The 13,532-nt window shown below is 41.0% G+C and overlaps 1 protein-coding gene across 1 annotated transcript in view; it reads right to left on the reverse strand.

Moving 5' to 3' along the window:
• Positions 1-598: 598 nt before the first annotated feature.
• Positions 599-13,532, reverse strand: part of LOC138367322 (beta-1,3-galactosyltransferase 1-like) — a 38,708-nt gene continuing 25,774 nt past the window's right edge. Inside the window, exon 4 of the mRNA XM_069328753.1 lies at positions 599-1,240. Coding sequence (XP_069184854.1) covers positions 638-1,240 — 603 coding nt within the window. The 3' untranslated portion in view covers positions 599-637. The remainder of the gene's footprint in view (positions 1,241-13,532) is intronic.

Below are 13,532 nucleotides of genomic sequence, written 5' to 3' on the forward strand. Positions count from 1 at the left end.
AACACATTTTATTCTTTTTCCCATTAGTTTTAAGCTTTAGTCATTAATGTTTTTCCTGCCCGAAACGCTTTGCGTAATAGTGGCTTTAGGCATTGTATGTACTAGCTCTATCTATAAAGCCAACAAACTTTGTAAAACCTCTTTATGTATGTACCTTACCTAAATAAAAATTATTTATTATTATTTATTTATTATTTATTTATACATGACTGTTAGCTTCCAAGCTGGTGGGCGTCCTGTACGCTCTCTGTTGTTTATCTCTACTGCTGGCGACTGAACCGCAGCACATACAAACGGATGGTGCCGTTTTCTATGGACATGACAGGAGGGTAAGTGAAAATGATGGAAAACTGTGTTGTAAAGCTCTACTGGTGATAGTAACATGTATCTCCAAGTGAAGAGATATATGTACTGGGTACACTGTTAAGAATGATGGGCTTACAAGAGTGGATATCTGTCAGTTGTGACTCTTGCAATAACAGGGTTAGGGGTCCTTACTGATGCTATTGCCGGGGGGGGGGGGGCACAATAAAGGCGCGCAAGTCACTAACAAAATGCTGGTGTTAGGGTGTTAAGCTCTGATAACTAGCCCTATTTGTCTGCCTTCTCGGCTGTGTAACATTCTAGCCAAGTATCACTATACTGTAAGATCAGTCACTTCTCCCTTGGAAATTATTGTGGCAGGAAATTCAAAATGCATTGAATTTTTTCGATGATAAGAAAGAATTTTTTTCCACCAAAATCTGCTTGGAATTATCTGAGAGAACCAAACTACCTTCTTACCAATTGATCGTGGATCGTTCTTCCGGATGTCGAAATACTTGTTGAACGTTAGGATTTTGATGCCGGCATTATTTGCCAGAACACCAGTAATGTAGACATCGTCTACCCAGAGGAAGGGAACAACTTTGGAGGCCTCCAGGAGCCGTGGGATGAGCTTCGTCTGCAGGAACCACACTGGGCCAGCACAGTGTCGGGGATAGACTTCGGCCGGGTACTCGTCGTAACTCACCTTCCATCGACCTGACCTGAACACTGGGCTGCGAATCTGGTAACAAACAAATCTTTGTCTGTGGTAGTCGTCGAGCTCCTGAAGGGCCCTGTAGAAGAGGAAGATGTCGACGTGCGCGTCGTCGTCAGCGTGAAGCGTCCAGGGAACGTGAGAGCAGTGCTTGTTGATCCAGTAGAGGCTGGCCAAAGCCTTGTAGGACAGATGGTGGTAGTGGTCTACGTAGTCGCCCTGTTCACCCATAACAATATTGATTTCAAAACATTATATGGTTATTTATTTTACAGAGTAATCTTTTAAGTGAATGAAGGGTCCAGTACCGTAGGTACAGTATTATAAATAAATAAATAAATAAATAAATAAATAAATAAATAAATAAATAAATGTTTATTCAGGTAAGGTACATACATACAAGAGGTTTTACAAAAATTGATAGATTTATAGATAGAGCTAGTACATACAATGCCTAAAGCCACTATTACGCAAAGCTTTTCAGGCAGGAAAAATATTAAAGACTAAAACTTAATACTAATTGAGATTAATGTATAAAATGTGTTGAGAACAATTAAAAATAAAAATAAAAAAGGGGGGAACATGGCTGAAAAAGCAGCACAAATGCAGTTAAGTCGACAAACAGTGTTGTGTAAACAAACAGACATGGGTTGACAATATAGGGGTAAGGTAGAATACAGGGAATTTATTAGGTAGTGCTTAGTTTTTATCTTAAACTGGTTGAGAGAGGTACAGTCTTTAGCATGACTGGGAAGGTCATTCCACATTCTGGGTCCCTTGATTTGTAGAGCATTTCTAGATTGATTAAGTCGTACTCTAGGAATATCAAAACTGTATTTATTTCTGGTGTGGTGCTCATGGGTCCTGTTTACTACCTAATCTACCCATATATATATATATATATATATATATATATATATATATATATATATATATATATATATATATATATATATATATATATATATACATATATATATATATATATATATATATATATATATATATATATATATACATATATATACATATATATATATATATATATATATATGTCGTACCTAGTAGCCAGAACGCACTTCTCAGCCTACTATGCAAGGCCGAACTTGCCTAATAAGCCAAGTTTTCATGAATTAATTGTTTTTCGACTACCTAACCTACCTAACCTAACCTAACCTAACTTTGTCGGCTACCTAACGTAACCTAACCTATAAAGATAGGTTAGGTTAGGTTAGGTTGGGTTGGTTAGGTTGGGTCATATATCTACGTTAATTTTAACTCCAATAAAAAAAAATTGACCTCATACATAATGAAATGGGTAGCTTTATCATTTCATAAGAAAAAAATTGGAAAAAATATATTAATTCAGGAAAACTTTGCTTATTAGGCAAATCGGGCCTTGAATAGTAGGCCAAAAAGTGAGTTCTGGCTACTAGGTACGACATATATATATATATATATATATATATATATATATATATATATATATATATATATACATATATATATATGTCGTACCTAGTAGCCAGAACTCACTTCTCAGCCTACTATGCAAGGCCCAATTTGCATAATAAGCCAAGTTTTCATGAATTAATTGTTTTTCGACTACCTTACCTACCTAATCTAACCCAACCTAACTTTTTTGGCTACCTAACCTAACTTAACCTATAAAGATAGGTTAGGTTAGGTTAGGTAGGGTTGGTTAGGTTTGGTCATATATCTACATTAATTTTAACTCCAATAAAAAAAACATTGAACTCATACATAATGAAATGGGTAGCTTTATCATTTCATAAGAAAAAAATTAGAGAAAATATATTAATTCAGGAAAACTTGGCTTATTAGGCAATTTGGGCCTTACATAGTAGGCTGAGAAGTGCGTTCTGGCTACTAGGTACGACATATATATATATATATATATATATATATATATATATATATATATATATATATATATATATATATATATATATATATATATATGTCGTACCTAATAGCCAGAACGCACTTCTCAGCCTACTATGCAAGGCCAGCTTTGCCTAATAAGCCAAGTTTTCATGAATTAATTGTTTTTCGACTACCTAACCTACCTAACCTAACCTAACCTAACTTTTTCGGCTACCTAACCAAACCTAACCTATAAAGATAGGTTAGGTTAGGTTAGGTAGGGTTGGTTAGGTTCGGTCATATATCTACGTTAATTTGAACTCCAATAAAAAAAATTGATCTCATACATAATGAAATGGGTAGCTTTATCATTTCATAAGAAAAAATTAGAAAAAATATAATAATACAGGAAAACTTGGCTTATTAGGCAAATCGGGCCTTGAATAGTAGGCCAAAAAGTGAGTTCTGGCTACTAGGTACGACATATATATATATATATATATATATATATATATATATATATATATATATATATATATATATATATATATATTATTAAATATGACCGAAAAAGTAAGATTAATAATTCTAACACGAATTTTCTCAATCTTTCGTACATTTCTTTTCACTGTTGGTGGTAATTAAAAAATCAATTCTCCAAAATTCATTTTTATTTCTAGTCTGACGCGACACTTGAGCGCGTTTCGTAAAACTTATTACATTTTCAAAGACTTTTAGTTACACATACACAACTGAATAGAACTTACACATCTCCGATTTGTTTATATCTACATTTGAGTGAGGTGGATGGGGTGAGGTGGTATTTAATAAGGTATTAATTTCATCAACACAAGACAGAACACGAAACAATGGGTATTGAATAGAAGTGATTGTAGAAAGCCTATTGATCCATATTTCTTGATGCTTCTATATTGGAGCGGAGTCTTGAGGTGGGTAGAATATAGTTGTGCATTAATTGGCTGTTGATTGCTGGTGTTGACTTCTTGATGTGTAGTGCCTCGCAAACGTCAAGCCGCCTGCTATCGCTGTATCTATCGATGATTTCTGTGTTGTTTACTAGGATTTCTCTGGCGATGGTTTGGTTGTGGGAAGAGATTATATGTTCCTTAATGGGCTCCATTAAGGAACACGTGTGCCCCAAAGAAACACGTGTTGTGTTCCTCACGTGTGCCCCAAAGAATGAGGTGATTTGGTGAAATGCTATGCCCAAGATTACCATCCGAGTTGCCGGCGGGGAAGTGGTTCAAATAGCTTCGGCTATGACTTCCTTTTGTCCAGCCGTAATGGTCAAGCGGATTAAGGCGCCCTGTAGTTACCAGTTGCGTTGCTCCTGGGAGTATGGGTTCGAGTCACTTCTGGGGTGTGAGTTTTCAGTCGCATATAGTCCTGGTGACCATTCAGGTTTGTTTGCATTTGTGTTCCTCACGTGTGCCCCAAAGAATGAGGTGATTTGGTGAAATGCTATGCCCAAGATTACCATCCGAGTTGCCGGCGGGGAAGTGGTTCAAATAGCTTCGGCTATCACTTCCTTTTGTCCGGCCGTGATGGTCAAGCGGATTAAGACGCCCTGTAGTTACCAGTTGCGTTGCTCCTGGGAGTATGGGTTCGAGTCACTTCTGGGGTGTGAGTTTTCAGTCGCATATTGTCCTGGGGACCATTCAGGCTTGTTTGCATTTGTGTTCCTCACGTGTGCCCCAAAGAATGAGGTGATTTGGTGAAATGCTATGCCCAAGATTACCATCCGAGTTGCCGGCGGGGAAGTGGTTCAAATAGCTTCGGCAATCACTTCCTTTTGTCCGGCCGTAATGGTCAAGCGGATTAAGACGCCCTGTAGTTACCAGTTGCGATGCTCCTGGGAGTATGGGTTCGAGTCACTTCTGGGGTGTGAGTTTTCAGTCGCATATTGTCCTGGGGACCATTCAGGCTTGTTTGCATTTGTGTTCCTCACGTGTGCCCCAAAGAATGAGGTGATTTGGTGAAATGCTATGCCCAAGATTACCATCCGAGTTGCCGGCGAGGAAGTGGTTCAAATAGCTTCGGCTATCACTTCCTTTTTGTCCGGCCGTGATGGTCATGCGGATTAAGGCGCCCTGTAGTTACCAGTTGCGTTGCTCCTGGGAGTATGGGTTCGAGTCACTTCTGGGGTGTGAGTTTTCAGTCATATATATATATATATATATATATATATATATATATATATATATATATATATATATATATATATATATATATATATATATATATATATATATATATATATATATATATATATATATATATATATATATATATATATATATATATATATATATATATATATATATATATATATATATATATATATATATACAATCTTTGGACAACACCCACCAGTGGGACTCGAACCCAGAAAGCACAACTACCTTCCAGTAGCTGGCATAACTAGTATGCTTTAACCCACTACGCCATCAGACCTTACAAAAGAAGTAGATAGTTCGAGATATATATATCTCAAACATCTCTACCTCCCGAAGGCACCAGATGAGTGAGGGGTCAGTCTGCAATTTTCGTCAAGCCACTGTCAATGTGAGAGAACTCGTGTCCAGCTTATAAGCCTATACTTGCATAAACCACAAGTGAAGATAAACAATCTTTGGACAACACCCACCAGTGGGACTCGAACCCAGAAAGCACAACTACCTTCCAGTAGCTGGCATAACTAGTATGCTTTAACCCACTACGCCATCAGACCTTACAAAAGAAGTAGATAGTTCGAGATATATATATCTCAAACATCTCTACCTCCCGAAGGCACCAGATGAGTGAGGGGTCAGTCTGCAATTTTCGTCAAGCCACTGTCAATGTGAGAGAACTCGTGTCCAGCTTATAAGCCTATACTTGCATAAACCACAAGTGAAGATAAACAATCTTTGGACAACACCCACCAGTGGGACTCGAACCCAGAAAGCACAACTACCTTCCAGTAGCTGGCATAACTAGTATGCTTTAACCCACTACGCCATCAGACTTTACAAAAGAAGTAGATAGTTCGAGATATATATATCTCAAACATCTCTACCTCCCGAAGGCACCAGATGAGTGAGGGGTCAGTCTGCAATTTTCGTCAAGCCACTGTCAATGTGAGAGAACTCGTGTCCAGCTTATAAGCCTATACTTGCATAAACCACAAGTGAAGATAAACAATCTTTGGACAACACCCACCAGTGGGACTCGAACCCAGAAAGCACAACTACCTTCCAGTAGCTGGCATAACTAGTATGCTTTAACCCACTACGCCATCAGACCTTACAAAAGAAGTAGATAGTTCGAGATATATATATCTCAAACATCTCTACCTCCCGAAGGCACCAGATGAGTGAGGGGTCAGTCTGCAATTTTCGTCAAGCCACTGTCAATGTGAGAGAACTCGTGTCCAGCTTATAAGCCTATACTTGCATAAACCACAAGTGAAGATAAACAATCTTTGGACAACACCCACCAGTGGGACTCGAACCCAGAAAGCACAACTACCTTCCAGTAGCTGGCATAACTAGTATGCTTTAACCCACTACGCCATCAGACCTTACAAAAGAAGTAGATAGTTCGAGATATATATATCTCAAACATCTCTACCTCCCGAAGGCACCAGATGAGTGAGGGGTCAGTCTGCAATTTTCGTCAAGCCACTGTCAATGTGAGAAAACTCGTGTCCAGCTTATAAGCCTATACTTGCATAAACCACAAGTGAAGATAAACAATCTTTGGACAACACCCACCAGTGGGACTCGAACCCAGAAAGCACAACTACCTTCCAGTAGCTGGCATAACTAGTATGCTTTAACCCACTACGCCATCAGACTTTACAAAAGAAGTAGATAGTTCGAGATATATATATCTCAAACATCTCTACCTCCCGAAGGCACCAGATGAGTGAGGGGTCAGTCTGCAATTTTCGTCAAGCCACTGTCAATGTGAGAGAACTCGTGTCCAGCTTATAAGCCTATACTTGCATAAACCACAAGTGAAGATAAACAATCTTTGGACAACACCCACCAGTGGGACTCGAACCCAGAAAGCACAACTACCTTCCAGTAGCTGGCATAACTAGTATGCTTTAACCCACTACGCCATCAGACCTTACAAAAGAAGTAGATAGTTCGAGATATATATATCTCAAACATCTCTACCTCCCGAAGGCACCAGATGAGTGAGGGGTCAGTCTGCAATTTTCGTCAAGCCACTGTCAATGTGAGAGAACTCGTGTCCAGCTTATAAGCCTATACTTGCATAAACCACAAGTGAAGATAAACAATCTTTGGACAACACCCACCAGTGGGACTCGAACCCAGAAAGCACAACTACCTTCCAGTAGCTGGCATAACTAGTATGCTTTAACCCACTACGCCATCAGACCTTACAAAAGAAGTAGATAGTTCGAGATATATATATCTCAAACATCTCTACCTCCCGAAGGCACCAGATGAGTGAGGGGTCAGTCTGCAATTTTCGTCAAGCCACTGTCAATGTGAGAGAACTCGTGTCCAGCTTATAAGCCTATACTTGCATAAACCACAAGTGAAGATAAACAATCTTTGGACAACACCCACCAGTGGGACTCGAACCCAGAAAGCACAACTACCTTCCAGTAGCTGGCATAACTAGTATGCTTTAACCCACTACGCCATCAGACCTTACAAAAGAAGTAGATAGTTCGAGATATATATATCTCAAACATCTCTACCTCCCGAAGGCACCAGATGAGTGAGGGGTCAGTCTGCAATTTTCGTCAAGCCACTGTCAATGTGAGAGAACTCGTGTCCAGCTTATAAGCCTATACTTGCATAAACCACAAGTGAAGATAAACAATCTTTGGACAACACCCACCAGTGGGACTCGAACCCAGAAAGCACAACTACCTTCCAGTAGCTGGCATAACTAGTATGCTTTAACCCACTACGCCATCAGACCTTACAAAAGAAGTAGATAGTTCGAGATATATATATCTCAAACATCTCTACCTCCCGAAGGCACCAGATGAGTGAGGGGTCAGTCTGCAATTTTCGTCAAGCCACTGTCAATGTGAGAGAACTCGTGTCCAGCTTATAAGCCTATACTTGCATAAACCACAAGTGAAGATAAACAATCTTTGGACAACACCCACCAGTGGGACTCGAACCCAGAAAGCACAACTACCTTCCAGTAGCTGGCATAACTAGTATGCTTTAACCCACTACGCCATCAGACCTTACAAAAGAAGTAGATAGTTCGAGATATATATATCTCAAACATCTCTACCTCCCGAAGGCACCAGATGAGTGAGGGGTCAGTCTGCAATTTTCGTCAAGCCACTGTCAATGTGAGAGAACTCGTGTCCAGCTTATAAGCCTATACTTGCATAAACCACAAGTGAAGATAAACAATCTTTGGACAACACCCACCAGTGGGACTCGAACCCAGAAAGCACAACTACCTTCCAGTAGCTGGCATAACTAGTATGCTTTAACCCACTACGCCATCAGACCTTACAAAAGAAGTAGATAGTTCGAGATATATATATCTCAAACATCTCTACCTCCCGAAGGCACCAGATGAGTGAGGGGTCAGTCTGCAATTTTCGTCAAGCCACTGTCAATGTGAGAGAACTCGTGTCCAGCTTATAAGCCTATACTTGCATAAACTACAAGTGAAGATAAACAATCTTTGGACAACACCCACCAGTGGGACTCGAACCCAGAAAGCACAACTACCTTCCAGTAGCTGGCATAACTAGTATGCTTTAACCCACTACGCCATCAGACCTTACAAAAGAAGTAGATAGTTCGAGATATATATATCTCAAACATCTCTACCTCCCGAAGGCACCAGATGAGTGAGGGGTCAGTCTGCAATTTTCGTCAAGCCACTGTCAATGTGAGAGAACTCGTGTCCAGCTTATAAGCCTATACTTGCATAAACCACAAGTGAAGATAAACAATCTTTGGACAACACCCACCAGTGGGACTCGAACCCAGAAAGCACAACTACCTTCCAGTAGCTGGCATAACTAGTATGCTTTAACCCACTACGCCATCAGACCTTACAAAAGAAGTAGATAGTTCGAGATATATATATATCTCAAACATCTCTACCTCCCGAAGGCACCAGATGAGTGAGGGGTCAGTCTGCAATTTTCGTCAAGCCACTGTCAATGTGAGAGAACTCGTGTCCAGCTTATAAGCCTATACTTGCATAAACCACAAGTGAAGATAAACAATCTTTGGACAACACCCACCAGTGGGACTCGAACCCAGAAAGCACAACTACCTTCCAGTAGCTGGCATAACTAGTATGCTTTAACCCACTACGCCATCAGACCTTACAAAAGAAGTAGATAGTTCGAGATATATATATCTCAAACATCTCTACCTCCCGAAGGCACCAGATGAGTGAGGGGTCAGTCTGCAATTTTCGTCAAGCCACTGTCAATGTGAGAGAACTCGTGTCCAGCTTATAAGCCTATACTTGCATAAACCACAAGTGAAGATAAACAATCTTTGGACAACACCCACCAGTGGGACTCGAACCCAGAAAGCACAACTACCTTCCAGTAGCTGGCATAACTAGTATGCTTTAACCCACTACGCCATCAGACCTTACAAAAGAAGTAGATAGTTCGAGATATATATATCTCAAACATCTCTACCTCCCGAAGGCACCAGATGAGTGAGGGGTCAGTCTGCAATTTTCGTCAAGCCACTGTCAATGTGAGAGAACTCGTGTCCAGCTTATAAGCCTATACTTGCATAAACCACAAGTGAAGATAAACAATCTTTGGACAACACCCACCAGTGGGACTCGAACCCAGAAAGCACAACTACCTTCCAGTAGTTGTGCTTTGTGTTGAACTACCTTCCAGACACGAGTTCTCTCACATTGACAGTGGCTTGACGAAAATTGCAGACTGACCCCTCACTCATCTGGTGCCTTCGGGAGGTAGAGATGTTTGAGATATATATATCTCGAACTATCTACTTCTTTTGTAAGGTCTGATGGCGTAGTGGGTTAAAGCATACTAGTTATGCCAGCTACTGGAAGGTAGTTGTGCTTTCTGGGTTCGAGTCCCACTGGTGGGTGTTGTCCAAAGATTGTTTATCTTCACTTGTGGTTTATGCAAGTATAGGCTTATAAGCTGGACACGAGTTCTCTCACATTGACAGTGGCTTGACGAAAATTGCAGACTGACCCCTCACTCATCTGGTGCCTTCGGGAGGTAGAGATGTTTGAGATATATATATCTCGAACTATCTACTTCTTTTGTAAGGTCTGATGGCGTAGTGGGTTAAAGCATACTAGTTATGCCAGCTACTGGAAGGTAGTTGTGCTTTCTGGGTTCGAGTCCCACTGGTGGGTGTTGTCCAAAGATTGTTTATCTTCACTTGTGGTTTATGCAAGTATAGGCTTATAAGCTGGACACGAGTTCTCTCACATTGACAGTGGCTTGACGAAAATTGCAGACTGACCCCTCACTCATCTGGTGCCTTCGGGAGGTAGAGATGTTTGAGATATATATATCTCGAACTATCTACTTCTTTTGTAAGGTCTGATGGCGTAGTGGGTTAAAGCATACTAGTTATGCCAGCTACTGGAAGGTAGTTGTGCTTTCTGGGTTCGAGTCCCACTGGTGGGTGTTGTCCAAAGATTGTTTATCTTCACTTGTGGTTTATGCAAGTATAGGCTTATAAGCTGGACACGAGTTCTCTCACATTGACAGTGGCTTGACGAAAATTGCAGACTGACCCCTCACTCATCTGGTGCCTTCGGGAGGTAGAGATGTTTGAGATATATATATATCTCGAACTATCTACTTCTTTTGTAAGGTCTGATGGCGTAGTGGGTTAAAGCATACTAGTTATGCCAGCTACTGGAAGGTAGTTGTGCTTTCTGGGTTCGAGTCCCACTGGTGGGTGTTGTCCAAAGATTGTTTATCTTCACTTGTGGTTTATGCAAGTATAGGCTTATAAGCTGGACACGAGTTCTCTCACATTGACAGTGGCTTGACGAAAATTGCAGACTGACCCCTCACTCATCTGGTGCCTTCGGGAGGTAGAGATGTTTGAGATATATATATATCTCGAACTATCTACTTCTTTTGTAAGGTCTGATGGCGTAGTGGGTTAAAGCATACTAGTTATGCCAGCTACTGGAAGGTAGTTGTGCTTTCTGGGTTCGAGTCCCACTGGTGGGTGTTGTCCAAAGATTGTTTATCTTCACTTGTGGTTTATGCAAGTATAGGCTTATAAGCTGGACACGAGTTCTCTCACATTGACAGTGGCTTGACGAAAATTGCAGACTGACCCCTCACTCATCTGGTGCCTTCGGGAGGTAGAGATGTTTGAGATATATATATATCTCGAACTATCTACTTCTTTTGTAAGGTCTGATGGCGTAGTGGGTTAAAGCATACTAGTTATGCCAGCTACTGGAAGGTAGTTGTGCTTTCTGGGTTCGAGTCCCACTGGTGGGTGTTGTCCAAAGATTGTTTATCTTCACTTGTGGTTTATGCAAGTATAGGCTTATAAGCTGGACACGAGTTCTCTCACATTGACAGTGGCTTGACGAAAATTGCAGACTGACCCCTCACTCATCTGGTGCCTTCGGGAGGTAGAGATGTTTGAGATATATATATATCTCGAACTATCTACTTCTTTTGTAAGGTCTGATGGCGTAGTGGGTTAAAGCATACTAGTTATGCCAGCTACTGGAAGGTAGTTGTGCTTTCTGGGTTCGAGTCCCACTGGTGGGTGTTGTCCAAAGATTGTTTATCTTCACTTGTGGTTTATGCAAGTATAGGCTTATAAGCTGGACACGAGTTCTCTCACATTGACAGTGGCTTGACGAAAATTGCAGACTGACCCCTCACTCATCTGGTGCCTTCGGGAGGTAGAGATGTTTGAGATATATATATATCTCGAACTATCTACTTCTTTTGTAAGGTCTGATGGCGTAGTGGGTTAAAGCATACTAGTTATGCCAGCTACTGGAAGGTAGTTGTGCTTTCTGGGTTCGAGTCCCACTGGTGGGTGTTGTCCAAAGATTGTTTATCTTCACTTGTGGTTTATGCAAGTATAGGCTTATAAGCTGGACACGAGTTCTCTCACATTGACAGTGGCTTGACGAAAATTGCAGACTGACCCCTCACTCATCTGGTGCCTTCGGGAGGTAGAGATGTTTGAGATATATATATATCTCGAACTATCTACTTCTTTTGTAAGGTCTGATGGCGTAGTGGGTTAAAGCATACTAGTTATGCCAGCTACTGGAAGGTAGTTGTGCTTTCTGGGTTCGAGTCCCACTGGTGGGTGTTGTCCAAAGATTGTTTATCTTCACTTGTGGTTTATGCAAGTATAGGCTTATAAGCTGGACACGAGTTCTCTCACATTGACAGTGGCTTGACGAAAATTGCAGACTGACCCCTCACTCATCTGGTGCCTTCGGGAGGTAGAGATGTTTGAGATATATATATATCTCGAACTATCTACTTCTTTTGTAAGGTCTGATGGCGTAGTGGGTTAAAGCATACTAGTTATGCCAGCTACTGGAAGGTAGTTGTGCTTTCTGGGTTCGAGTCCCACTGGTGGGTGTTGTCCAAAGATTGTTTATCTTCACTTGTGGTTTATGCAAGTATAGGCTTATAAGCTGGACACGAGTTCTCTCACATTGACAGTGGCTTGACGAAAATTGCAGACTGACCCCTCACTCATCTGGTGCCTTCGGGAGGTAGAGATGTTTGAGATATATATATATCTCGAACTATCTACTTCTTTTGTAAGGTCTGATGGCGTAGTGGGTTAAAGCATACTAGTTATGCCAGCTACTGGAAGGTAGTTGTGCTTTCTGGGTTCGAGTCCCACTGGTGGGTGTTGTCCAAAGATTGTTTATCTTCACTTGTGGTTTATGCAAGTATAGGCTTATAAGCTGGACACGAGTTCTCTCACATTGACAGTGGCTTGACGAAAATTGCAGACTGACCCCTCACTCATCTGGTGCCTTCGGGAGGTAGAGATGTTTGAGATATATATATATCTCGAACTATCTACTTCTTTTGTAAGGTCTGATGGCGTAGTGGGTTAAAGCATACTAGTTATGCCAGCTACTGGAAGGTAGTTGTGCTTTCTGGGTTCGAGTCCCACTGGTGGGTGTTGTCCAAAGATTGTTTATCTTCACTTGTGGTTTATGCAAGTATAGGCTTATAAGCTGGACACGAGTTCTCTCACATTGACAGTGGCTTGACGAAAATTGCAGACTGACCCCTCACTCATCTGGTGCCTTCGGGAGGTAGAGATGTTTGAGATATATATATATCTCGAACTATCTACTTCTTTTGTAAGGTCTGATGGCGTAGTGGGTTAAAGCATACTAGTTATGCCAGCTACTGGAAGGTAGTTGTGCTTTCTGGGTTCGAGTCCCACTGGTGGGTGTTGTCCAAAGATTGTTTATCTTCACTTGTGGTTTATGCAAGTATAGGCTTATAAGCTGGACACGAGTTCTCTCACATTGACAGTGGCTTGACGAAAATTGCAGACTGACCCCTCACTCATCTGGTGCCTTCGGGAGGTAGAGATGTTTGAGATATATATATATCTCG

Source organism: Procambarus clarkii, chromosome 21 (genome assembly GCF_040958095.1).
Source record: "Procambarus clarkii isolate CNS0578487 chromosome 21, FALCON_Pclarkii_2.0, whole genome shotgun sequence".
Lineage (NCBI taxonomy): Eukaryota > Metazoa > Arthropoda > Malacostraca > Decapoda > Cambaridae > Procambarus > Procambarus clarkii.